Raw genomic sequence first — 27851 nt, 5'->3', positions numbered from 1 at the left:
CTGTGGAGGCCCCCCTGCACACATTTCTTCCCCTCCCCCCAAACACAGCACAGGATGGACTTTCCGAACAGATTTTATTGGCTAAATTGAAGGAGTCTCGTCTGTAACAAGATGGAATTCACAGTATGTTGTTACATTCACTTAAAAAATAGATCTCTACGAACAGGGTCTCACAGCCCATGTAAACAGACTTGACTTTCCAAGTTCGACTCTTCCCTTCTCCTGGCAGCCCTTGCCAAGAGCTTCGAGACAGGAAACAAAGATCTCCAGGGAAAGGGAACCCCTGATCCATGGGTGCAGGGGAGCAGATGTGGGAGGAACCAGAGCATTCTGAAAGTGCCCAGGACAGATGCCCTGACAGCAAGGAACGCCAGGCCAGAAGCTGTTGAGCCAATGTGGCCAGTCGTGTCTTGTCTCCGGGAACTGACCCAGTGTGGGGCTAGTCAAATGTGCCCCCATATTCCCAGCAGAGACAGTACCAGGGTCTGATGCCATACAAGGTACCTGCTGCCCACCGCTAAACACCCTTCAAGTTGTTATGAAAACACACTGGGGAACAGAGAAGGCCCGTTATCTCATCCACGCTGCCCGGCCCAGGCCCCCAACAGGTGGCATGCCTGGGGGAGGAATGGGGGGTGGCACGGGAGGCTGTCCCCCTGGGGGCACAGCTGGGGGTGGGTAGCTAGCAGGTGGCAGCCCCAGGCCTGGAGGTGGGTGTGGGGGGACAGTGTGCGTGGGGGGCAGGCGTGGGGGTGGGGGCGGGAAGTTGGGGTTGTAAGCAGGCGGCGGTGGGTAGCCTGGGGTAGGAGGGGGGATGGCAGGTGGTGGGAAGGAGGTGGGGGGTGGGGGTACGGGGGGTGGCGGTGGGTTAGGGGGATACACATGTGGGTGGTAGGGGAGGTGGGCAGGCGGGCCATAGGCGGGGGGTAGCGCCCCGTAGGAAGGGCCCTCGGTCTTCATCATGGACTGCAAGCTCTGGTAGCCCTCGCCGGACATGTATGAACTGGTGGTGGACATGCCCGTAATGTAGCTGGACGGTGGCGGTGGTGGTGGTCGGTGCGGTAGCGGCGGGGGCTGGTGCACTGGAGCCGGGTGGGCTGGAGGAGGGATAGGCACCTTGGGAAGGTCACTGGTGTCCACAGGGCCTGGCAGCTCAGCCTCACCCAAGGCAACAGCCAGTGGGGGCTTCCGGTCTGGAGAGGTGGGGAGGGGAGAAGGGAAGACAGAGAAGTGAGGGGCAGGGAAGTAGAGAGGGGAGAGGGGAGAGGAGGACAGAGAAGATCAGAAAACAAAAGCAGAAAAGAGAAAGGCAGGAAGAATGCAGGGGAGAGGAGAGAAGGACAGAGGCCAAATCTGTCACATGAGGAGCACCTGGGGACAGTTGTCCTCCACAGGGCTGTACTATGGGGCTGAGCCCACCACTGGGCCAGGCTCCGGCAGAGCTCACTCCCCTAGCCTCTATGCCTGTTTCCAAGGCCCACTCTGTTCCTGTGCCCTTCCCTGGTTCCCTGCAGGAATGTAGGTATGCCTGACGCCTTATAGCCTTGGGTCCCCATGCCTGTCTGCAGCTTCTTTGGGGTATGGGAGACACGCAGCTCCTCTCAGCACCCCTGGTCTATCCTGCCCTTGGAACACACACAGCCTAGGGTGCGGATGTCCCGACCATGCCACCTACAGCAACCCTGAGCCCTACAAACATCCATGCAGCAGAGGGGGGGTGGGCCCAGGCTGACCTTGCCCTCCCACCTACCTTGCACTGTCTTGGGTACACGTCTGTCCCCTTGGCACCAACCCTGTTCCCCAAGGCTCCCTTCTCACCTCCCCAGGAACCCAGCAGCTTTTCCTCCCTCTCCTCCCCATATTCCAGCCAGAAAGAAACCCCTCTGGCCTGCCTCCAGCCCAGCTCCTCGAAGGGTACCTGCCGGGAACCTGTCCCTGCCCCCTTTCCTGGTCAATCTTGCCTGCAAACCCCATGGCCAGAATGGGGCTGGATAGGGTGAGTCAGGAGCCTCAAGCAGACCTGGAGTTCATAGCACCTCCCATTTCTTTTTTTTTCTTTCTTGTTTCTGGTTTTTGGGTCATACCCGGCAGCACTCAGAAATCACTCTTGGCATGCTCAGGGGACCAAATGGGACGCCGAGGATCAGGAGGAGGGTCAGCTGTGTGCAAGGCGTTAAACGCCCTCTCTACTGTGCTATGGCTCTGGCCCCAACATCTATTTCTGAAAGTGTCCCAATTGTGCCTTTGGTTTCAGAGGCTCCTTCCCTCTGTCTAAACTTCAGGCCTACCTGTGCCCCCCCCCCCCCAAGCCCAAGCCACTCACCTGGAGGCGGGTGGGCTGGTGGCAGGGGTGGGTGAGCCGGCTCCAGTTTGGGGATTTTCGGTGGTGGTGGTTCTGGAATGAAGGGGGTATTACATACATGAGGGGCTGCTGGAGAGAGACTCTGTGATGGCAGCAGAGGCGGCCAAGCTGTCTCACTCCTACCCACCCCCTCCACAGTTAGATCAAGTCAGCAGTTCCCAGCCAGGGCTATGTGGCTCCCTGTGAATCCCCAAATTTTCAGAAGGGCCAGAGGTGAAAAACCACATAAACAGGGCTCAGGCTACCAGTCCAGGTCCATCCAGAGAGGGATGAGAGGACAGAAATGACTGAGACAAGGGAGGCTGGGCTTGCTGTGGCCTCCCCAAGCCTGCTGCTCCCTTAAACTCTGGTACCGTGGAAGCAAGTGAAGTCAGAATGGCAGGTGAATGTCAGGCGGTGTGGACTGAGACCCAAACTCAAATTACCTGCGGCTTTGTTCTCTTCTTTGGGAGAGACCACCTGCCAAGGAAACAGAATCATTAGAAGAGAGTCTAGCTGAGGGGGAAAAGTGGTTGGTCCGGGTACCCACAAACATGGTCCAAGATGGAGTAGGCGATGGGCTGAAGGCACAGGAGGCCGTAGCCTCACTGCACCCTGCAGGACCTCAGTGTGTGGGAGCATGTCTAATCTGGGACCAAACCGGGGCTTCACTCGTGTAGGCCAAGGACTCTCCCACTGGGTGCCCACTCCATATCTACCAGAGATGGACCCTATGGTTTGGGGACAGACCTTTGCCCCAAAGGCTTCTCTGGGGGCCAAGTCACTTGGGACATCACCACGGGGAGCCACTTTCTCCATGTACCTTGCGTGTCACACCCAGCACTTTTCTGGAAAAGGTGGATTGAAGTCCCCATGGATTGGTCCCAAGCAGGGATAAGAGTGAGAAGGAAAAGGCACCGCAAACAACCCAGACTGCGAATCCAGCCCCTCCAGCCCCCCAGCACGGCTAAACAGCAGAGGTGGGGATGTCCACAGCCCATAGGAGCCCTGTGAGTGGCCACTACTCAGTTACGGGAATGAGGTGCTGCTGGCAGCAGCACCAAGATCCCAGCCTGTGGGGGATGGTGCCCGCAGCAGCATGGCCACAGACTGGAGGCCGGGTTGCAGCTCTGACAGGTTGGGTTCTGCTGGTAAACAGCACCGAGTCCTCCTGCAGGGCCCCAGAGGGGAGTGGAGGGGAGAGGCACAGGGCTGAGCCCCCACAGAGTGATCAGCATCGCCCTCACGGCAGACGGACAAGCGGAGACCCGGCCCCAACTCACCACGGCTCGCTTGGCCTGCCGCGGGGGGCTCGGCTGTGGGGATGGCTTCTTGGGCGGCTGGGCCGGCGGTGGGGGCGGGGGTGGCTGCGGTGGGGCCACAGGCTGCGGGTCCTTGGGTGGGGGCTGGGGTGGCTCGGGACCCTGTGCGGGCGGCGGCGGCTGGGGCACTGGTGGCACTTGCGGTGTAGACTGGAGGGAGGGGGGCTGCTGCAATTGATGGGGGGTGTGGTGGGGCATCTGCTGCTTCCCCTGCGAGTACAGGTCCAGGATCTGGTGGCAGATGTCTAAAGGGAAGGCACCGTCAGCTACAGACGCCAACGCCAACCGCTGCTCCCGTATTGCTCCGCTACCCAACAGAGACCCCAGCTCATGTATGAAGAGAGACGCTGACCCAGGCTCTGTGCGTGGACAGAGATGCTGACCCCCAACTCTGTGCATGGACAGAGGCGCTAGTTTAAGATGCTTAGGGTGGGGGAAGAAAGTGGGAGGGTCCACACTGCCATGCTGGGGACCCCGGCCCAGCACCTTCTAGCACATCCACTGGCACATCCTGCACGAACTGTTCCCACCAGCGGCGGTACATGGGCTTGGCGGTCCACTCTTGGATCTCGAACTTGCACAGGCGCCCCGCAAGGTACATGACAGCCACGGCAATGATCTCAGGCTCCCACTGCAGTGACAGTGTTGTGCAGAGACTGGAAAGGAAAACAGAGGCAATGGGAAGTGGTTGACACGTGGCAGACCAGCCCTAAGGAACAGGGAGGGACTCTCTAAATGTGCTCACTGTAAGGCCACAGGCTCCAGCAATGACAGGGCCCTAGGCACCAGATACAAAGGTTTATACCTTTTTTTTTGGGGGGGGGGGGGCCCTCACCAGCTGGTGCTCAGGGATTGCTCTTGGCTCTGTGCTCAGAAGTTCCTCCTGCCAGGTTCAGGGACCATCTGGGATGCGGGGGATCAAACTGGGGTTGGCCACGTGCAAGGCAAAGGCCTTCTTGGTGGTCGGTACTATTGTTCTGGCCCCAGATCTGAGCTCTTTAAACCACCAAACTCTGGGCCAGAGTGATCCCGGAATGACCCTCAAGTGCAGAGCTAGGAGTAAGCCGAGAGCACTACTAGTTATGGCCCTGAGACAAATGAGCAGCAAGCAGCTGCATTCAGAGGCTCTGAGCTACGTGCCACAGTATTCTGACAGTATACCTGACAGTATTCTGCTGTCTCCCAGCATCCACGATCATCTCAGGGCTTACTAAAAGAATTTATTTCAAGTTGCAATTTAGATACAAGTATCACAGAAGCAGAAGGCCCACTTTAAAACTGCATTCATTAATCTGGGGCTGGTGCGCAGAGTTCTATGGGACACTAGGGAGTGATATCGCCTCCCCAACCCCAGTCTCTGCTCCAGGCCTTTGAGCCTTCTGCCCAGAAGTCTTTCTGCAGAACCAAAAGGTTTTTTTTCAGAAGCGGGAATCCTGTCGTCCTGCTCTGGGGCTTTCTGGGTCACTCAGGTGATGATGACAAGAATGTGGCAGGAAGGAGGCCGGAAGGGGATGTGAGTGACTGTTCTGCCAGTTACCCACCAGAGTTGTCTGCACAGAACCTGGGTGTGCATGGAGGGGCCCAGCAAATCCCCACCTACCAGAAAGCCCCACTAGGCAGGAGTACCTGTCATTCACGAAAGTCCAGGCCATTTGAACCAACTTCTGAATCTTGTTCTTATCGCCTAGAATCAAAGGGGGCAGGCAGGTTAGTACAAAAACAAAAAGACTGAGGCCCATTAAGTCCCAAGTGCTTATCAATGCCCTGGTGACTAGTCTCCAGGTGTATCTTATTAGGCTAGTTTAAAAACCCTGACTGACTTTCCTGCTTCCTTCCTTTAGAAATGGACGGCACGGAGGGAGGAGAGGCAGCTGCCTAGGAAAGCTGGGCATGCACAGCAAACACAGGACCAGATGGATGAAGACGCGGTGCCAGAGCAAAGCAGCAGTTCTTACCTTTGAGCTGTTTGGCGTACTTGAGCAGGAACTGGTATGGGTGCTCCACCTGCAGGTCAAACTTGATGGTCTGCAGCAATATTCTCTCCAGAACCATCACCTCCTCCTGAAAGAAAAGACTAGCGCTGGGGCGGGCCTTCCAAAGAAAGGTCTGGAAGCCTCCCCGGGCAGTTCTCCTGGGTGCCAGCTCCTTGCTGCTGAGTCCCATGGCTCAGGGATGCTCCTACTTCCGGGAAGGGCTCCGACTAGTGAAACTCAACCGGGACCAATTAATTTTCATAGGAATGGGAATGGCAAGAGGTTGAATAGGACAGTGTGGACTGCCTGACACTGGTCGAACACGCACTGACAAATGACATGAGTGAGGCCACAACTGCTGGGTCTCTTCTAGCTATTTCTGGGATCAAGCCGAGTCACCTATTTCCCATCTTCATCATTTATAAACCGTGCAGAGCCCTGTGCATACTATGGCTTTTCTGTCCAATCCTCTACTTCTAACCCAGGAAGGCAGTTACTCATTCCTCTTTCTAAAGTTTAGTTCGCCCCCTCGCCATTTTAATTTGTTTAATTCTAGGAAGAATGAAAGTTATTGGTGCTCTAACTGGGATGTCCCTGGCTTTGTGAAAGAGTGTAGAAAATGCTTTAAAGACACTGAATCTTTACTTGGAGCCCATACAGGCTGAATCTTCCTGAATGTTTTTTGTGGGCTGCTGGGGACACAGCTTAGTGGAAGACAAAGGCCAGCACATGAAGAGAGGAGAGACACCACCAGGAAGGGTGTTTGCCATGCACACAGCCAACAAGGGATCGATTCCCAGCACCCAAATGTCTCCTCAAGCTCTGCTGATGTGAGCCCTGAGCACTGCCGGTGTGGCTCCCAAACTAATGTTAGGGCCAGGAAGACAGAACACCAAGTCACAGGTTCTGCATGTGGGAGCCGGGTTCAGTCCTCCTGTGCCACCAGGACTGAGTGAGTCCAGGGCACTAAGCATGGGCAATTCCCAGACATTGATGGGGAGGGGATGTCCCCAAGCCACTGCCCCCTGTACCCACAAAAACCTCAAATGATTTATCAACATCTGTCACTATGCTAATAGTTTTTATTCTGACTCCTCTCCATGACATGCCACACATGGTTTTTAAAATGCACGGTAAGGTCTATTTTAGACGTTTTGATGTTACGTTGCCACAGGAAACGGAAATCATTGTATCTAGTTGATATCCCCCCACATACCTGAACCCACCTCTCTACAACCATACCTCTCACAGTTCAAGGAACCATAAAATACAACGGCGACTCTCAGGGAATTCTGCTTGCGCAGAGAAATGAAAGTGGGGTTCTTAGCAGTAACCAAGTAGCGAGGGGAAGACAGACCAGGAGCTGGCATTCACAGCACAGTTGGGCGCACACAGGGATGCCTCTACTTCGAGGATCATTATTATTATAAGCGAAATGGCAAAACTAAGTTTCCACCCAAAATTTTCCCTACCTGGTTCTTTCAGGAAAGCATTTATGATGCTTTCACAAAGTTTAAATAACTACCCCACTAATGTTCTCCTCTCCTGTTTTTCTAACTACCTGTTCCCTGAAACATGAATGAGAAACAATCGGGTTTGGAGCCTAGACCATCACCAGGCAGCCCAAGGCCTGCCTTCGCCTTGTTTCTAGCACTCACTGGAGGAGCTAATAACATAGTAACAGGTCAGGGCACCCTTCACTCCTGAAAGGTTGTTCCTTGGCCCTGCACAGCCTGTGGGGACCCCCATGCTTGCTTAGCTGCAAGGCGATACTCCACCACTCAGGAAGATCTGGGGCACTGTGGCCATGCCAGTCAGTCAGGTCACCTGTTTGGGGACTGGGCATCCATTGGTCAGCCCCTCGTTCAGAGAATAACAGCAGGGAGGCGCATAGCCCTGTCTATGTGCATGGGGCCCAACAATTCAGCTACTCTGATCTTCTGTTTCCTGCCTGGCTTGTTTCTATCTGCCTGGAAGGCCTCTTCCAAGGAGCCACACCTCTCTCTGCCAAGGAGCATTCGTGGTGCCCCATATCATGAGTGGGGGCAGGGCTAGGTGTGGTCACTGCCTTGGAGCAGGCTGAGTGACAGGGCTGCCCCTTCTCCCACTCTAAGCTTGGGGCTGTTAAGTCCTGCTGTAAAGGAGAGTGGGAAAAAGGCATCCTTGGGCAACACACACAATCTACACCCCCATCTTGCACTGCCAGCTTTGTGGGGCACAACAGGTAACTGCAGTAAATAGCCACAAGATACGCTGTGGCCTGTGACAAAGACGTGGCTATAGTGTGACCCTACGTGGTCCAGGTCCCTCCTCCAAAGAGTCAGTCATGGGCCTATCAAATGTGCTGTCCAGAACACCACAGTGGCATGGGTGGGCAATTGGGACCCCCGAGGGCCAGTGTGCAGAGTCCTTCTCAAGGGGCTTGACCCCAAAATGCTACTGTGAAGCAGCATGTGAATTGACCTTTTGAAAACAATTGAAAATTCCTGACACAGCCTCACATTTGCACGTGTAGGTAACTGGACTTTCAGATTTTCGTCAGTCCTTGTTGAGTCTGCTACGAACATTACCATTTGTTTGGTTGGTTTTTGGCCACACCTGGCTCTGCACCCTGCTCATTCCTGGAGATATTTGGGGAATCAAACAGGATGCCAGGATTCAAACCTAGGTCGGCTATGCGCAAGGCAAACATACTCACCGCTGTGTTATCACTCTGGCCCCAAGTATCATAGTTTTTAAGCACTCCCAGAAAGAACCAAGGAGTAACCAACCAAGTCACCAGGAACATTTCCATCTTGGGTATGATGGAGGCCCAACCCAGAGTTCCTAAACCACAGAGCTTACAGACTAGTGCCAACTATACCTCCTGGGTCTCTCTTTGAGAGTTCCTGGAAGAACAGAGGGGATGGGAACTCCTTGGTGAGAGAGCAGGGACACAGACATCTTTGGGGGAGGGAGAGCAGACACACTTCTCTGTGCGGTGTGAGCAGAGGAGCCGATCCAGTTCTCCAACCGTGACTGGCATGGAGCTTCACAGCTGTGGTCTTGCCACCGTGAATGCCAGTTGCTGCCTACAGTACCATCTGCCCAGAGGCTGTGCTAGGCAAGAGATCAGAGGGCACTATGGAGGCCACGCAGAACTCCCGGAGACAGGTCTGCATCACAGCTGGGCTTGGGGGAAGGGCACTTGATGCCCTACGGGACTCCTTCTTAGCTCTACAATTGCACCATCATCCCAAAGTGCTCGGATGCAGGCACCGCTCAAGTGCAAACTGCACCTGTCCCGCTTCTCTCACAATGGCCTTTGCAGGGACTGAGCAGACCAGTGGGGATTCGGGTCACAAAGCAGCTTCTGCATCAAATCACCACCAGGAAGCCTTATACCAATATTGGGTATTCATAGGAAGAAACTATGGGTCTAACCCCAGTAACCCCAGGACCCCCAGCACTACCAGGGGTAGCTCAAAAAAGTAAAACAAAACAACCAAATCCAAAAAGCTACCAAGTTTTGACTCTTACCTTTGGGTCATCTCCAAACTGGCCGAACTGCACATCATTTAACAGACTACGAGCTGTTTTAATAATGTCTTTACATTTTTTGGGCGTTTCTTCTACTTTGCCAGCAAGGAAGAGACAACAAGCTCCTGTCACCTGAAAGGGAGAAAGTGTTCCTGAGATGGCTACCGGGCTCACAGTGACCAGGCACCTGAGTCCCAGAGCAAGTTCTCCTTCCACCCTCTTCCTCCTCATCTTACAAATGTGCAATCTCCAAAGAGCAAGGGAAGTTAACTGTAATAGGCACTTCCACTTAGTACTGCCAAGGGTCTGAAGTTTAATTTCAAAAAAATGTCACATGGGGTGGGGCCGGAGCGGTGGTGCAAGCGGTGAGGCACCTGCTTTACACGTGCTAGTCTAGGATGGACCGTGGTTTGATCCCCGGCGTCCCATATGATCCCCCAAGCCAGGAGTGACCCCTGAGCATCACCGGGTGTGCCCCCCCCCCAAAAAAAGTCACATGGGGATGGAGCAAAAGCACAACAGGGAGGGCATTGATCTCACATGTTGCTGACCTGGGCTCGATCCCATAGGTTACCCAGTACTGCCAGGAGTGATTTCTATGCGCAGTCAGGACTAAGCACTGAGTACCTTTAGGTGTGGGGGCCCGCCAGCCTGGTAGAAAAAAATGTGAGCAAAGCAGATGCCAGAGGATGAAATCAGAAAAAGGTTTTTTTTTTTTTACTTCTGCAAACTTCAGGCTAGGAATTCTATAAATGGAAAGGTGGCCCCCAATTCGGTGACTGTGTCCTCATGCCACTGCCCACGCACTTCCCTCCTGTGAGCTTATACAGCCCCAGCTGGCTTCTGCCACCATGAGAAAAATGCTTCTTAGTGTCAGCTCTGGTTCTGTTCTTGGAGGTGAGCTCCAAACTCATAAAGTGCTATAAAGAAATATTTCTCGGGCCTGCAGAGATAGCACAGCAGTGTTTGCCTTGCAAGCAGCCGATCCAGGACCAAAGGTGGTTGGTTCGAATCCCGGTGTCCCATATGGTCCCCTGTGCCTGCCAGGAGCTATTTCTGAGCAGACAGCCAGGAGTAACCCCTGAGCACTGCCGGGTGTGACCCAAAAACCAAAAAAGAAAAAAAAAAAAAAAAGAAGAAATATTTCTCCAAAAGAAAGAAGATTGAAAAAAAAAAAAAAGTCTTCTAGTCTACGAAACCACCCAGAGAAGTATACTGGGGGTAGGAAATTCTAGCCCAATTTTAATACTTACATATCGTGGGAACTGCTTGAAGGAATGGAACATATAGAAGCGGTGGAAATAAATTATTCCAGTGGCCAGAGTGTCATAGTGTCTGTGGTTCTGGTTAAGAACTTTTGCTCACAGTGAGGAAAGAAGAATGACAGTCACACTGGCAGCAAGAGAACAGAGGCTTTGGGGTGAGAATGTGGCCAGAACCAGGACAGTTTGGCCCAAACAGTATAACCAGAGCAGGGCAGGGCTGTTCCCTCCGGCCTTCACCTGTGCTCACTGTATGTTTTCTCCTCTATGTGGTCACCCACTCACTTCTGCCTTTACACTTACCCTATTACTCGTATTTTTTAAAGAAGTGGGGGGTTGAGGATGGCAGTGCTGGTGGTGGATTTAGAATCTGGGCTTCTCCCATCTGAGCTACATCCCTAGTCCCTATGTCTACAGAGTTATTCTCAGCCAGGAAATAGAAACCCCCAGAAACGGTCCAGCACATTGGAACTGAGTCGTGGGGCATGTGCAGCTGATGCTGTCTTTGAGGATTTTGCACTGCTGGCACTGGGGCAGACCCCCACCTCTGAAGAAGGATACAGTCCTAGGCGCGTGCCCACATCGAAGATGAAGCGGGCTCCCTCTCGGCGGTAGCGGGCCTCAGTGGCGGGGTCAAGTCCTTCCAGCTGTGAGGGCGTGTGGGCCAAGTCCTTCTTATCCCAGTACCAGCATGGCTTGGTGTGGTCCAGGTTGGCTGAGGCTACCGAAGGGCTGGAGTTTTCCTTGTTCTCCTTCATTTATTGAGGCAGATTTGTGCTTCCCCAATGACTCTTGAAAACTCTTGGGACTCCTAGGAGAAAAGAGGCCAGAGAGATGAGGACAGGCCCCCATCGTGCTTATAGCAGTGCCCCATTCAGACTCAAAGTTTCCCAGACAAACAACAGCAGGAGGAAGCCAGGTGAGCTCCAAGAGACACACCCAATTGCAGGAAACCTAGTGCTAAAGAGCCACTTTTCAGGCAGGGCACTTAAGGAAGAGAATTCCCTCCCACCCTCCCCATGAGTCCGAAGGGTTAAATCTGTACAGTTTCAGGAGAGAACAAGAAAGTCTGCCTTCCCTTTTCTTGGGGGCCACACCTGGTGGTGCTCAGGGGTTACTCCTGGCTCTGCACTCAGAAATTGCTCCTGGCAGGCTCAGGTGATCATATGGGATGATGGGATTCGAACCACCATCTGTCCTGGGTCAGCTGCATGCAAGGCAAACACCCTACTGTGTGCTATCTCTCAGGCCCCTAAAGATCCACCTTTCTTGCCAGCCTTCTTTCCCTGGACTAGTGTTCTCAGGTGTTGGTTCATACTCCGTCTCCAGTAAAACCCGGGCCTATCCCCCCCTGCCTCTAAAGATTCAGGGTCCAGTTTCTAGTTTTCTTCTTTTTTCATTTTTTTAGCCACACCCAGCAGTGCTCAAGGCTGATTCGTAGTTCTGCGCTGAGGAATCACTCCTGGCAGTGCTCGGGAGGAACAAGTGGGATGCTGGAGATCAAACCCAAATTAGGCGCATGCAAGGTAAATGCCCTCCCCATTATGCTATGGCTCCTGTCTCTCCGCCCCCCCCCCCCATTCATATAGACACTTTCTCTTAGAAAAGGCACTGTGTTGGATACAGTCCCAGCTGCACACGTCACAGGTGTGAGCATCATGAGCCAGGGGTGGGGGACAGCAGCAATGATTTGAGGAGTCGCAGGGTAAGGCAGAATTCCTTTAAACTGCTAACTTCCTCAGTTTTTTCTTCATTCACAAGAAGGTGGTTCTCTAAAAGTGCCACAACTGAGCAAATAAACACAAAACCTCTGAACCAGAGCTCACAAGGGACCTGTTAACTGTTAACTGATCAGAGAAAATAAACCTTCATGCCTAGCAGCAGAAAGGCCAAGAGGGGACAGCTGCAGTAGGGCTGCAGGAAGTTGTCTGCTGACCTGGCTTGGATCAGGGCCCTTCAGTTAACCCAGTTTGGCCTTTCCAAGGTACCACATTGCTCCTTTAGGGCCCTAGGAAGAATCCAGTATCTAGAGAACTGGCACCCCTGTGCATGAATCTAAGCTACTGAGTGAATTGGGCCACCATAGGCCAGTGAATATAAAATGGCCCAGTACACAGGAAAAGGCCCACATGAAGGGATCATTTGTCACCTAGTAGTTGAGTGGAGGGAATCCCTAATCGCAGCTCACAGAGAGGAATCTGGCGTGTTAACACCCGCCAAACAACAGAGCCATCTTTGCTCTGATGCACGACTCCACGTCTTGGAATAGGCTCTGAATAGTTCACGGCAACAGTGCTATAAACTGATACCACCCAAATGACCTACAGCATGCACACAACCTAGTCTACAATGCAGCTATTAAAATGAAGACCAAGGGTGCTTGCCTAGCATGTGGGTCCCGCCGGTTGTTCCTAAGCTCTGAGCATCGCAGGATAAAGATTCTCCCAACCCCAAACCAACATGCATTACAAAAAGTGTGACTAGGAAAGGCCTTGAAGTACTGGCAGGGAGAGATTTTGAGCCAGCAAGTTGCAGGATAACATAGAGAGAATGTGAATAAGAGATGAAAGAATAGCCCCAAACCAAACACCAGAGCAGAAGGGGATATGATGTCTGTCACACGCTGGCCACAACTTTACATGCGGGAGGCCCAGATTCCATCTTCAGAGCCCCTCCTGAAGTGACCCTAGCACTGACCCAAGAGCAAAGCCTGAAGAATACTGGGGTAGTCCCCCTCCACTGTGCCCCAACCCCAACCTAACTGGGCAAGAGTAAGAGGGGTTGGGGCCAGGGAGATAGCACAATGGGAAAGGCACTGGCCTTGATGTAGCTAACCTAGGTTCAATCCCCGGCATCCCATGTGGTTCCCAGAGCGCTACTGGGAATAATTCCTGAGAGCAGAGGGAGGAATAACCCCTGGGCACCAGCAGGTATGGCACCCACAGCAAACCAACAAAAAACAGAAACAAAAGAGAAAAAAACTAGTTCCAGGTAGGGGAAGAAAGGATGGAAAGGATGTGTTTGGGGAGATGTCTCTTGAGGATGCTTTCTATATAAATCAAAAGCACTTTTATTTGATTTATTTATTTATTTATTTTTGGATTTTGGACTACACCCGGTGACGCTCAGGGGTTATTCCTGGCTCTACGCTCAGAAATCGCTCCTGGCTTGGACCATATGGGACACCAGGGGATCAAACCTCGGTCTGTCCTAGGTTAGCACTTGCAAGGCAGACACCTTACCTCTAGCGCCACTGTTCCGGCCCCTCTGGCTAGTCTCTTGCAGTTAAATTTTCTTCTCTTTCCGTTCCCTTGCAGAAGTGAGTTCTAGGGCCCAGCCTGCCCACTGGGTGGGGAATAAAGCTCCAAGTCTCAAAGGAGCTTTAGCTATAACCAGCACAGCCATGAGGACTGAGGGGTGGGGGTAGGTATCTGGCACCGCAATCTCAAATACTGGTTTCTCTTTGAGGTTTTTTTTTTTTTTTTTGTGGTTTTTGGGTCACACCCGGCAGTGCTCAGGGGATACTCCTGGCTCCATGCTCAGAAATTGCTCCTGGCAGGCACGGGGGACCATATGGGACGCCGGGATTCGAACCGATGACCTCCTGCATGAAAGGCAATCACCCTACCTCCATGCTATCTCTCCGGCCCCTTTCTTTGAGGTTTTAACTATCACCTAAGGGTCTGGCCTATAACGATCATCACTGAAGTACTTGAACCAGTTGTGATTTTCAAATTTCTTCCCCCCCCAGAAAAGTTTCATCTCCAGCACTGCAGGGTCCCCTATTATGGCCCAAATACACCCCTCAAACAAGTTGGGGGAAATCAGATATGACTACCTAGGCACCCCATTCCCTCTAGCTCCTAATTACTCTGCACCAAGGCTGAACTGCTTCTGTGTATGTGAAGTTGGGGAAAGAACCTGCCTTAACCACACATCAGTGCAGAAAGTCAAACCCTCTATTCAAAATTGTGCTTCCAAAACCTTTGGATGCAGGACACTGTTGGTACCCTACAAGTTTTTATCCCAGAACTTGGTCTCTGTGTAGGACAATCCTCCACAGAAGCAGTGACAGAGGTTGCAGGGTTATGAGGACAGGACAATGAAGAGAGCATCTGCTATTGGTGTCAAAAATTTGCAAAAAAAAAAAAAAAAAAAAAAAAAAAGAATTTGCAGAAACAGAAGGGGTCCCTCAGGCCAGGAAAGGAGGAGGAGTGTCCAGGAAATGTGGAACTGGGGCCCCTGAACTGCATTAGGAAATGGAGGAGAAGGAACTGGCATTGTGGCCCCACCCCCACACTGGAGAGGATGGCAGCTTTAAGGCAGTTTACAGTGCAGTGACAAAGGCCGAGGAAGCATGAATGGGCAGGCTATGGGACACTAGAATGGTTCGAGATGTCCTGATCAGTGAGCACTGGCAATGGGCCACACGGGGCAGAACTGGAACTGTGTTTCCATGACATGAACACACATGTGCGCACACATATGTATAGAAAGAGAAGGCATCTTCTGAGTGCCTGCAGGGCTGTGAAGGCACAGAAAGGTCCATAATAGTGACTCATTTTCCCCAAAGGAGAAGGTGAGGAATGCTCAGGAAAGGGGGAGGGTGCCCAGGGCTTGACCACCAAGGGCTGATCCTGGGGAGTTGGTCTCTCCAAGTCGGTTTCTCCAAGGCAAGAAGGAAAAGAAAAATTTGAACAGAGGGGAAGGAGAGAGGGAGGGAGAGAGAGAAGAGAGAAAAGAGGAGAGGAGAAGAAAGGGAAAGGAGAAGAGGGGGAAAGAGAAGAGAGGAATAGAAGAGGGAGAGAAAAAGAGGGAGAGGGGGAGAGAGACAGAAACCCACAAAATCACCCTAAAGGAGGAGGTAAATCAGGGTGTCTCTGCACTCTGGAAGTTCAGTGATCGAGCCAGCTGCATGGAAAGGGGCTGAGTAACGGGTGAGGAAAAACCCAGATAGATGAAAAGAGAGTAGAGGCTCTTATGCCAGAGATTAAATCACAAATATGTTCACACTCAATTCCAAGTACATCTAGTACAGAAAGCGCTCTGAAGTCCAGAGCAGAGAGACCACCCAAAGAATCTATTATTTATGTCAGCAGAATAAAGTCCTTTTTTGTTTGTATTCAGGTCACACCTAGCAATGCTCAGGGCTTACTCCAGGCTCTCCCCTCTGTGATTAATTATTCCTATCTGGTTCAGGGGACCATATGGGTGCTGGGGATTGAACCTACATTGGCCTCATGCAAGGCAAACACCCTGGCCATGGTACTATCACTCCAGCTCCTAGAATAAAGTCCTTTAATCCAAAATTTTGTCACTGGGGCCATAACAGGGCCTCCTGTAATTCTTCCAGGATATTCCAAAAGGGACAGAAACAAGAAACCCCACCAAGCCCAGGACAGGAAATGAGGAAGGAAACAAGGGTGACTGTCAGGAAGGCTGAGACACACGTTTCCCTCCCAATCATTCCTCTCCCTAAAAAAAAAAAAAAAAAAAAAAAAATCTTTCCTTCACTTCTATTACCTATAACTTCTATAACCTAGTTCCGCAGTACATTTTGTTTTCATGAGATCCTAAAGTCATGATTATTGCAAATAACTGAGAGATTTGCAAGCTCCACAAAGAAGAATCTCCACCAACAAGCAACCTGTCAAGGCATTTCGGGAATGTGAGATACAGTTATACATGATAAAAAGTTACTGCATTTTTTCAAAATATTAGACTATGGACACTTAAAAGTTAAAAATGATAGTCTAAGTCATCCAATTCTCTCCCTGACTAAGACATTCCTGTGAGACAGACAGTAATATTTACTCATTGACTAACCATTTGGCCACTGCCATGAATGAAACCTGAGTAACTTAAGCAGGTAATGGCATCGCTGAGTATTATTAATTAGGGTTCCTCTTCATTCCTGTCCTAATTATAGGAGCTGATTCTTCTCTGTTCTGGCATTGAGAAGGTGGAGAATAATGAACGGCTTGACCTCCTAACAACGCTGGGCACCTACTGCTCCAGCTCATGAAGCCTTGTAAACACCCTCTCACAGCCTTTCCATCACCTGACGTTAAGTCTTACATCTTACCCCAGGGTAAAGAAACACCCCCACTTTCCCACCACATTTGTGGTGTTGCAATACCCTCTAGCAAAATCTAGATTCAAGACAATCGAGGATGCTGAGGGTCGACTTGTGCCAGAGGAAGCAGGGCCAGAGAGCAGGAATAACTTGCTTTAGTAATACACCAAGTAAAGGACAAAGTCAAAGCTTGTCATTAAACTGGCCATCACTGCCTTTCCTCAATCTGGTCTCCATGTCATTTTCAGAAACTCGACATTACACCCCCAAATTACACTACCCAATTATACGCGATTTGGTTTGAATCCCGGCATCCATATGGTCCCCTGAGCCTGCCAGGAGTGATTTCTGAGCATAGAGCCAGGAGTAACCCGAGTGCTGCTGTGACCCAAAAAAAAAACAAAAAACAAAACTTTTGTTTTTTTTTCATCAACTTTATATCCTTAAACTGCACACACAGGTGATACCATCCAGAATTTATCTGGTTTCTCCTTAGTTTTGCATCTCTAAATTCCTTCCATTATTGCTGTGAATGACATTTCATTTTCTTTCTTTTCCTCCTCCTCCTCCTCCTCCTCCTTTTCTTTTTTCTTTTTTGTTGGGCCACATCTGCTCAGAAATCGCTCCTGGCAGGCTTGGGGGAACATATGGGATGCCAGAAATTGAACCTGGGTTGCTGCATGCAAGGTAAATGCCCTACAAGCTGTGCTATAGCTCTGGCCCCCCAAAACTCTATTTATTTATTTTTATTTTTTTTGAGTCACACCCGGAGGCGCTCAGGAGTTACTCCTGGCACTGTGCTCAGAAATCGCTCCTGGCAGACTAGGGAGACCATATGTGATGTCGGAAATTGAACCCGGGTCTGTCCCAGGTCAGCTGCATGCAAGGCAAATGCCCTACCACTGTGTTATTTCTCCAGCCCCAAAACTTTTGTTTTTTTTGTTTTTGGCCACACCCGGTGATGCTCAGGAGTTAATCCTGGCTATGCACTCAGAATTTGCTCCTGGCTTGGGGGATCATATGGGATGCTGGGGGATCGAACCGCAGTCCGTCCTAGGCTAGCATGGACAAGGCCTTACCGCTTGTGCCACTGCTCCAGTCCCCCAAAATTTCATTTTTTTAAATGCCAGTATTTCATTGTGTGCCAGTTATCAGACACTTCAGTTGCTTCCATATTTAAACCATTTTAAGCAATACTGTAATAAAACATTGGGGGCATTTATTAGCTCCTTGGGTTAGTATTTTGGTGTTCTTTCTCAAAAGAGAAACTACCCAATTATACGCGATCTACCTTCAGCTTCCTGAGAAGGCTCCAAACCATTTTCCAAAAGGGCTGCCCCAGAATTCCCTTTTTCCCAGACCATCTCCAGCACTTTGTTATGGCTGCTGATGTAAGCCATTCTAGAGGTGTGAAATGATGTCTCACTGTGGTCTTAACTTGCAGTTCCTTGATAATTAGGGGGGGATTAAAAACAAACAAACAAGCAAAAAAAAAAAAATGAAAAACAAAAATCCAAACCCTGATCGTGGCTGGAATAACACATCAACAGTGGATAAGATGTTTGCCTTGCATGCTTAAAAATATAAATTAGATATAATCTAATGAGATATTATAATCTTAATTATTCTGACTACTCCCTCTGGATTTTCTTTGTACTTCCCCAGTCTTAGAGAAAACACATAAAATATTTTCTTCCTTCTAGACTCTCAAGAGACAGCTCATTCTGTAGGCCAAATTATGAGCAATTTTTTTCCTCTATGACACTTACCTTTAATAGAAATGGCTTTAAAATTTAAGGCCTAGGGGCTGGAGTGATAGCACAGTGCAGGCACATGTGATAGGGTTCAATCCCTGGCATCCCATAGGCTGCCGGAGTATTTCTGAGCACTAATAGGTATGGTCTCTAAACAAAAACAAATATTTAAGGCCTGTCCTAAATTTTAGAGTCTAGTCATTATAAAAATTCCTTTACTGTCTAGTACTGGTGCAAATTTTATATATATAGTTATATATAGTTTTATATATATAGTTATATAGTTTTTGGGTTACACCCGACAGTACTCAGGGGCTACTCCTGGCTCTATGCTCAGAAATGGCAGGGTCAGGGGTCCATGTAAGATGCCGGGATTCGAACCACCGTCCTTCTGCATGCAAGGCAAATGCCCTACCACTGTGCTATCTCTCCGGCCCCGCAAATTTATATATATATAAATTTATATATTTATATATATAAATATATATATTTATATATATAATAAACATATATATGTTTTGGGGCCACACCCAGCGATGCTCAGGGGTTACTCCTGGCTATCTGCTCAGAAATAGATCCTGGCAGGCACGGGGGACCCTGTGGGATGCCGGGATTTGAACCAACCATCTTAGGTCCTGGATCGGCAGCTTGCGAGGCAAACGCTGCTGTGCTATCTCTCCGGCCTGCAAATTATATATATTTTGACTATATATAAATATAAAACACATATATATGACTATATATATTATATATATAATTTTTTTTTGGTTTTTGGGTCACACCCGGCAGTGCTCAGGGGTTACTCCTGGCTCTACACTCAGAAATCGCCCCTGGCAGGCTCGGGGGACCATATGGGATGCCGGGATTCGAACCACTGACCTCCTGCATGCAAGGCAAACGCTTTACCTCCATGCTATCTCTCTGGCCCCGTAAATTATATTTTTAACATAAGACGACTACACGTGCACTTTTAAATGAACTGACCCGTTAACTGATGACAAGCCAATTAACACATTAACCTCTCAGCAGAATAAAAATGAAAGAAAAGGGGAGAAACCTTAAACCGGAACACCTATGGTAATGACAGAAAAGAAAAATCAAACGATCCTGAATAATCTTTACACTTAGAGCCAGGACTATTTGACAGATACTCCCCCCCTCCCCAATCCCACTAACCATCATACCCCAACTATTTAGCAGTTCCCCAACCACCATCTCCCATCCATAATAACCCGCAGGGCGTTTTTAGGTATTGACCAGAAAGGCCCCTCTCCTGGGGGCTTCCATTCCACTAAAGATCATTCGTACGCATCTTGCGTGGAGCGCCCCAAAATGGCAAAGAACTGGGCTGGACAGCTGCTTTAAAAAAAAAAAGAAAAGAGACGGAAATGGGTTGAAGAGATCGCATGGAGGTAGGGCGTTTGCCTTGCATGCAGAAGGACGGTGGTTCGGATCCCGGCACCTCACAGGGTCTCCCAAGAGAGCCTGCCAGGGGCGATTTCTGAGCGCGGAGCCAGGAGGAACCCCTGAGCGCAGCCGGGTGTGACCCAAACCAGCCCCCAAAGGAAGACGTGGGCCGAGAGGTTCCGGGTGTGAGATCGGGAATACCGCCCCCAATTTCTGGAGAGCTCTGGAAGTCGACTGGACCCTGCGCGCCCGGATCCGGCGCCCGAGCCTTTCGCCCACCGCCAGTCCCGCCATCTCCCGCTAACTTCACGCTACACCCCTGGATGGGGGTGGTGGACGGCTCGGACGGGCGGGATGCAGGAAGAGACGCAGCTAGCCATGCCGGAAGGCAACCAGAGTCTTCCCCGCTCTCCAGGGCTTCAGGAGAGGTGAAGCACAGCTTCCAATCGGCCCGAAACTCACCGTTCGCCTCAGGTAAGCTCCTTCAACGACGGCGCTTCGGTCCGACCACCGCCATCTTGGACGTGGAAAGTCAGGGCGCTACGTCATCAAGCTGCGTCGGAGGCGGCGGTCCAGAAACGACGGCGGCGCCGGTGGCGCCGAAGGGGGCGGTGCTGCGCCTTCCAGCCAATCAGAAGAGAGTTGAAGTTGGCCCAAGCGGAAAGGGGCGGGACCTTTTCGGCCAGAGCCCCGCCTCGCAAGGCAGTGTGGGCCGGCGCGCGCAGGAGGCGTGACCCGTCACGGGGCCCCGCCCTCCCCACGGCGAGAGGGAATTCGGAAGCAACCGCGAACGTGCCTAACCGAAGTGGGAAGCGGGCTCGGAGGCGGGGCTCGGAGAAAGGAAGACGCTCCCGTTGTCCAATCACAAACCGAGCGTGGGTGCCGCTCAGCCAATAAGAGTCCTAGAGCTGAATGAGTGAAGGCCGAGTCGGCCGCTCTGGGCCAATCAGTGATGAGGAAGTCGAGAGGCGGGACGGCCAAGCGGAGGAGGCGTGGCTTCGGAGCAGCGGACCAATGAGCGGCGGCGGCGGCGGTGGGGAGGCGGGACCCGAGGGGCGGGCGGGCGGAACGGGGTTGGGCCGCGGCGGCGGGGCCGTGTCAGGCCGCCGTCCAGCCCCTCCCGTCCGGCTGCCGCCGCCGCCGCCTGGGCTTGCTTGAGGCGGACGGTGGGGTCCGGGCCGAAGGGGCCAGCGGGCAGGTGAGTGTCGGCGGCGGCCCGAGCTTGTGCGCGCGCGCTGCCCGTGGCGACTCGTGGGACGTCCCGGGCTCCCGTGCTTGGTTGGCCGGGCCGCCCCGGCCCACCCGGGCCCGCGACGTAGCGGGGCGGCGTTCGCTGCGGGCCCGGGCCGCTGCTGCGCGGGGCCGCGGTCTGAGCCCCGGGGCCTGGGCTGTGACGGCGGGTGCGGGCCGGGCCCCGGGGCTGGGATTGCAGCTGGGGCGCCGCTAGGCTGTTCTCCCTCTGGCCCTGCCCTGCCCGCCCACCCACCCAAGTCCGCTTCGGGGCCCGCGCCCCACGCCCCACGCCCCCCGAAGTGGCGCAGGTGCCGGCAGGGACGGACCCGCACCTGGCTCCGGGGCTGCGTGTGTGCAAGCGGCCGGCCGGCTGCAGCCCGCTTCCATCCTACTTTCCTTCTTTTTTTCCCTTCCTTCCTCCTTTCCTTCCTTCCTTCCTTCCTTCCTTCCTTCCTTCCTTCCTTCCTTCCTTCCTTCCTTCCTTCCTTCCTTCCTTCTTTCCTTCTTTTATTCCTTTCCCCTTTTTTATCTTCCTTTTCCTTCCTTCCTTCTTCCTCCCTTCCTTCCTCCCTCCCTTCCTCTTTCTTTCCTTCCTTCTTTCCTTTTATTCTTTTCCCCTTTTTTTCTTCCCTTTTCTTCCCTTTTTCTTTTACTTTTATTTTTCCTTTCCTTCTTTCCTTCTTACCTTCCTTCCTTCCTTTTTCCCCTTCCTTTTCCTTTCCTTTCCTTTATTCCTTTTCCCTTTTTATCTTCCTTTTCCTTCCTTCTTTTTCTCTTTTATTTTTATTTTTCTTTCCTTTCCTTGCTTTTTTCCCTTCCTTCCTTCCTTCCTTCTTTCCTTCCTTCCTTCCTTCCTTCCTTCCTTCCTTCCTTCCTTCCTTCCTTCCTTCCTTCCTTCCTTCCTTCCTCCCTCCCTCCCTCCATCCCTCCTTCCCTCTTTCTCCCAGCCCCATCGGGGGGCCTCCATCCCTTTCCTGGGACCCAGCCAGGCGTGGAACTAGGTCATCTTCCCACGTGCCCTGGCCACCTTCCACTCACTCGGTTGCCCTACTCGGGAGACGCAGCCGCTGCTTCGAGTTGGTCTTCGGGGCCGCCAAACTCTTCTTTCTCCCGGTGACACAGCTTGCACCCCCATTCCCATCCTCCACCCCTGGGTTCCTCAGTGGTGATGGGGTGTCTCTAGGGGTTGGCGGCCTTTCTCCCTCCCTCCCTCCCTCACCCTGCGGTGCAAGTAGACAGGTCTGGTCTCGGGAATGCCTCTTTCCTGTGTGCAAAATAAATGTAGGCGGTTGATGTTTCAGAAGCAGAAAGGCCAGCCCCCATCTGCGGGGAAAGGGAGGTGAGCTTTGCGTGGGGGAAGAAGTGGCTGGAGAGTTGCCCCCCTCCGGACCCAGGGCGCGGCTGGCCATGTGCGCTCCTGGAATCCTGGAACAGGCGGATGGGGCATGGGGTAGCCCAGCTGGCGGGTGGCCCGCCGTAAAAGCACCACATACATGCTCCCTTGAAAATGACTGCCCTGGGATTTTAAAGCTGAATTGACACGTTGAAAAACTGTGTGTGTGCGTACACACACACATATTTTTGTTGCTGAACTGACCCGTTGAAAAAGTAAGAGTGTGTGTGTGTGTGTGTGTGTGTGTGTGTGTGTGTACACATATTTTTGTTGATGAGAGCCAAATCAAGAACCATTTTCCTCTTCATCCTTCAATGTGGGGTCGAAGGGGGTCGACAAGACCTGATTGGACTTGATACATTGTTATATCCATGCAGGCTGTCTCGCCCTCCCCAATGTGTCCCAGGGGCAGTGGTGATTGATATTTTGGGGGCCATCTAACAATTTAAGGTGCCTCCTTTCTCTGGTTCAAAGAAAGTAGGTTGCCACGCCAAGCTCTCAAGCAACTTCAGAACAACCTTTTTATTCATTGGAACCCCAAACAGCCTGGGCTTTTTCATCCATCTCCTACTCCCTTTCATGCCTGCCTTCCTTTCTTTCTGTATTCAAAATTGGAATTTAGTCTCCAAAATGTAACTCTAGGCCGAAGCTTTGAAATGTTTTGTGAGCTTTGCCTCTCTGTTTTCCATTATGCTAGCATCTCCATGGGTTTGTTTTTCTTTCCTTTTTTTTTTCTTGACTAGAATTGATCTTTGATGGCGATTAGAACCCTTTATTCTATACACATGTACTATAGAAATGAAAGTTTCTCTTCTGTTTTCTGGCACCGAGCGTAAAATTGTCAGTAAGAAATCAAGGCTTACTGAGCGTCTCTTCTCTCCCAAGATCATTAGGCGTATTTCAAGGATGAATAGACCTTTGCTTTCGAAGCAGCTGGAAAAGTGAGAAGACAGTGAGGTCCTGCTCAAATATTTTCCCTTCTAAAGTTCAACCACTGGAAAATTGTTTTTGAAAGTCTTGGTCCCCAGTGACCATAGTCTGAGTAAAACATGCTCTCAGGGGAAGGATCAATGGGACCCAGTAAATATGCAGTGCCTAATTATTGTACCCCAGGCTATCCAGGTCTCCTGTTGGGTGAGACCAACCTGGGATATCTGGGCGAATAATGAATGGGCCAGGCTGGGTGCCAGTTTCATCCAGAACTCTCCAAATCTCTTAAATGTTATATTTGATGTACAAAGTTTCACTTGTTCTCTGATTGCTAATCTGAAGTTGCTTTTAGAAATGTAACTAGCGATTTTGTGTCTTTTCCTATAGTGCCTCTGAGGTGTCTATCTTCAGGGATCTATCTCTTACGGGGAGGGGTTTATCTTTAGAAACAGATTTTCTGGGCACTTCTGCTGGGCAGGCCAGGCCCAGTTCCACGACTTCCTCCTTGCCAAGTTTTAGCTGAAGCCACTTTCATAGGCACTTTTACTCCTGTGACATTCAATAGTTCTAATAATGAAATTATTGATTATTATATTATTAGCTATATAATATTAATAACTTAATGAAACTAAGTTTTAACACCATAGGTTTTCTTTCTTCTTCCTTTTCCTTAGTCATTTGTGTTTCCTTGTCTTTATTTTTGTTTTCTGGCTTAGTATTTGGTCCTTTCTCTTATCAGTGGCAAATATTCTGATTTATTATGCAGCCCTTTTCTTTTGTCAATGACTTTAGAAGTGTTTATCCTGGAGATCAGTTCACTCCAGTCATGGGGGGGAATTAACAAAAGATTTTATTATCTTGCTTTTAACTTTGTCCCTAGTCTTCACTGTTATTGTACTTACAGATATTCCTTACTTGGCAAAATTGGATTTCCTTGTATTGTCTCATTTCCGTGTTTGTAACATTGGTGACGTTGCATATTTTTGATCTGCGAATATTAATCGATGTCATGTTTCTCACAGTGAGAATACATTGTGAATAGTATTAATGAGTACATCTTTTTTTTTTTTTTTTTACTGTGAAGGATTTGAGGCTTTGGGATCAAGTCACTAAGTAGTCTTGTTGAAAGAAAGTGTAATGGCCAGAATTGGCACGACAAGCAGGTCTGGTTTTTGTTGTTAACTTTGCCCAGTAACTCAAGCCAGGAATTAGCTGTGTAGATTCCAAGGCCTGGGAAGTGAACAGGCCATAAAACCAGCGGTCCAGCCCCATGGACTGACAGTTTTCAACCGGAATAAATATGAGTGGATTCCTGCTCTACCCTCAAAAAATTTCTAAATGTCTAAAAAAAAAAAAAAAAAAAGGAATAACAAAGACCTTGACATTTATCCTTTCCTACTCAAATACGTGGAAGTTAATTAATAATCAAGCGGAGTTCAGACACTCTTGGCTAGCAACTGAAGACAGGTCTTGACTGTCAAGTTAAGGTTTTTGAAAGAATCTGAGTGGTTCTGATTCCCAACGCGTAGCAAATGTTGACTTTCAGAAACGGGCTGGACGAGAGGACAGAGGGAACAGAGAGACTGAGCAGGGCAGAACAGAGCACTTTTCTTTGCTCCTTAGAGGACAAAATATGGTCTGGACATTGTTGCGAATCAGATTTTCTTCCCAGATCATTGAATGCATGTATAGTATTTTGAGCCTGCTGCCCACCTACCAACCTGTCATCCTGAGTTCCCCCCCAACTCCCTTCCCTTTTTTAACCGGACAGAATCTATCAGAAAAAATTCTGAGCAAGTTTCCCGGCTTACAGGTTTCCTTTTTGGAATACCTGCATGCATCTGGAATGGCCTTGCTTTTCTGCTGAGTTGAGAGCAGTAGACATTTGTGTTGCAAGTTGAAGTGTTTTCTGCCCTGCTCCGTTTCCTCAGGCCTGGGGAGGCTCTTCATTCTTCCACTGGGAGGCTTCAGCATTGCTACTTGTCACTTAAATTGTTGGAGTAATTGGTTTTCAACCTATTAAAATATTCTTTTTTTCCTGTGCTTGTCCCACCTGGGGGGTAGAACTTCTGGATTGGCCCCCTACCCCTATCTGTTCTCGACCCAAAGGGGTAGTCCTACTCTTCCTGATATAAAGATCTCAGGTCTAAGAGACTTCTTCCAGTTTTGGCCCACAGCTAGCCTGCCTGCGGGTGCCCTTTTACCTGTTGGCAGATAGCTTGTGGTAGAAGTTCCTGAACCTGTTTTATTTCCCTAACGTATGTGGATTATTTCCTGTGTTGGCAGCTTCTGGAGGTCTTGGACCCAAGACACAATCTCTGGCCATATTTGTGTTATTTGGACAGGCCAGAAAAGTGGTGCTATAGTTTTGTGGGGTTATTTTCCTTTTTTGTTTGTTCTCTTCATTTTGTTTTTGGACCACATCTGGCGGTGCTCAGGGGTTACTCCTGGCTCTATGCTCAGAAATCACTCCTGGCAGGCTTAGAGAATCTTCTGGTATGATGGGGATTGAACCTGGATCAACCATGTGCAAGCCACCGGATGGCTAATCTCTTGGACCAAATGCTGTCACACCACATGTCTTACTGCTCTAAGTGAAGACTGAGTGGAATTTTTTTTTTGTGGGGTAGGTTTGGGTGCTTAGGAATTACCATATTTGCCGGCATATAAGACGACTGGGCGTATAAGACGGCCCCCTAATTTTGCAGTTAAAACATAGGGTTAGGCCTATATTCGCTGTATCAGAGAGAACGTTCCTGTGCTGATGTACCACAGTGAGCCAATCACAACAAGCAAAGGTTCAAAGGTTATACTGTAATAGACTTCCTTTCTGACTCTGGCCAATCAGAGCAGGCTTTTTTACAGTGTAGATTCAGGTCCAGAACATTGTCTAATTTGCATGCATAAAAAGCCTGCTTGGATTGGCTGAGTTAGAGAGGCGGTCCGAGCAGCCTTGCAGTGATTGGTGCAGAATTGAGTTGGAAAATTCGTTTTGTGGCAATATTCAGACAATTTTCGTTAGCAGCATATTGAAACATTTTTCGGGATATACTCAGCATATAAGACGATCCCCGATTTTCGGTTGACTTTTTTTTTTGTTTCAAAAGTTGTCTTATACGCCGGAAAATACAGTACTCTTGGCAGACTTGGGGAACCCTGTGGATTGGGGAACCTGAGGATTGAATCCAGTTTGGCCTCATGCAAGGCAAATGCCCTCTCTGCTGTGCTATCTCTCTAGCCCAAGACTTGAGTATTTTGAATGTAAGCAATCACAATGACCTTTTGGGGACCTTTATAAATCCTGTGGTTTTGAGCTGAGTCCCTGAAATCCTACTTGTGAATGCAAGTACAATTAGCTCTTAAGGTCCGGAGTAGAGTGAAATTGTCCCCCATTGTGTGAAGTGCTTACCGAGTTCCGGGTAGACCAGATGTCCAGGCAGGCGCAGAGAAGACAAGACATGGCACTGGGGATGGGTCACAGGATGGGGACTTTGGTGGCTTAGTTGCTGAGAAACAACATCAGCTTCACATGACTGGGGAAAAAGCCGCCTGTCAGATTTTACTGTAGCACTTCTGAGGAGCAGAAGGGGAGTCCTTGTCCTTGACCTGGACATGCCAAAGGCCATGGGAGCGGGTGTGGGTCTGGTCTGGCCAGGCTTTGCAGATCCCTCTGGGAATGCACGGAAGGAAAGGGCTCCTGCTCTCCGGAACCTTCTAGTTGTCTTCCTGAGCTGAGCCCCAGGAAGGCAGGACCTCTCCCCCACTGGGTCCTTCCTGCAACAGCTCTGAAAGGGGCTGTTAGCTTGACAAACCGGCTGTCCCTGATTTTTATCATTCCCCGAAGTGGCTTCCTTCACTTTGGAGAAGTCCTGAGGGTCTCGGAGATTTTTTATTTATTTATTTGAACACTGTGGTTACAAGGTGTTCATAATACAGTTTTTATTTTTCATAGATACAAAGCTGTTCATGATGGAGTTTCTCAGTCATACAAGGTCCAACACCTTCACCAGGGCATGTTGCCTGCTACCAGTGTCTCCAGTTTCCTTCTTGCCCTCTTCTCTTCCCCCACCTGCCTTCTCTGTTTCTGCTTCTCTCTGTCTCTCTTCCTTCCTTCCTTTCTTTTTTTTTTTTCCCATTTAACCACGGTGGTTTGCAATACAGTTACTAAAGGGGTATCATGCCTATCACTTTATCTCCTTTCAGCTCCCAGTTTTTGTCTAGAAAGATCTTTCCCAACAATTAGAGCAAAAAAGGGACCACCTGGAGGAGAGTTGGGGTGAGGTGGGGAGGGCACGTGCTGGAGAAGGAAAGGGTGCCCTGCCATGCCTGAGGGCTGCGGGGGTGGGGGGCTCTCAAAAGCCCAGGAAGTGGAAATGAGGTGTGGCCTGGGCTGCCTAGCACCACCCCCAGAGCCTACTGTCTCTTCCGGCTCTCTCCTGGGGCAGCTTATCGAGCTCAGACTTGAAGCTGGTGGCGGTGAGGCAAGTCTTTCCATGGCCTTTGTCACCCCTTGTAGAACAAGCGCAAACTGGGGGTCATTGCCAATGAATAACCCCAAAGGGTCCCCCGAGCTCATTCCCCCACTGGCCCGGCTTCTCCAAATCCTTATGTGTGGGGTGTGGGTGGTTGGAAGGTAATTTC

At 50.4% G+C, this 27851-nt stretch overlaps 2 protein-coding genes across 2 annotated transcripts in view; one reads left to right on the top strand and one right to left on the bottom strand.

Annotated features, from left to right (window-relative positions):
• Window positions 1-57: 57 nt before the first annotated feature.
• CCNK (cyclin K) lies at window positions 58-20241 on the bottom strand. The gene is made up of 11 exons (XM_049769818.1): window positions 20117-20241; window positions 10979-11228; window positions 10409-10490; window positions 9156-9287; window positions 5619-5724; window positions 5290-5347; window positions 4150-4319; window positions 3625-3908; window positions 2788-2821; window positions 2324-2395; window positions 58-1193 (listed from the first exon to the last, which is right to left on the bottom strand). The coding sequence occupies exons 2-11, from the start codon at window positions 11173-11175 to the stop codon at window positions 571-573; spliced, it is 1758 nt and encodes a 585-aa protein (XP_049625775.1). The 5' UTR covers window positions 11176-11228; window positions 20117-20241; the 3' UTR covers window positions 58-570.
• Window positions 20242-20721: 480 nt separating this feature from the next.
• SETD3 (SET domain containing 3, actin histidine methyltransferase) overlaps window positions 20722-27851 on the top strand; it is a 40623-nt gene continuing 33493 nt past the window's right edge. Inside the window, exon 1 of the mRNA XM_049769817.1 lies at window positions 20722-20852. The gene's annotated coding sequence lies outside the window, so the exon portion shown is untranslated. The remainder of the gene's footprint in view (window positions 20853-27851) is intronic.

This window comes from Suncus etruscus, chromosome 3 (assembly GCF_024139225.1).
Source record: "Suncus etruscus isolate mSunEtr1 chromosome 3, mSunEtr1.pri.cur, whole genome shotgun sequence".
NCBI classification, from domain to species: domain Eukaryota; kingdom Metazoa; phylum Chordata; class Mammalia; order Eulipotyphla; family Soricidae; genus Suncus; species Suncus etruscus.
This window is presented reverse-complemented; position numbering and strand designations above follow the sequence as displayed.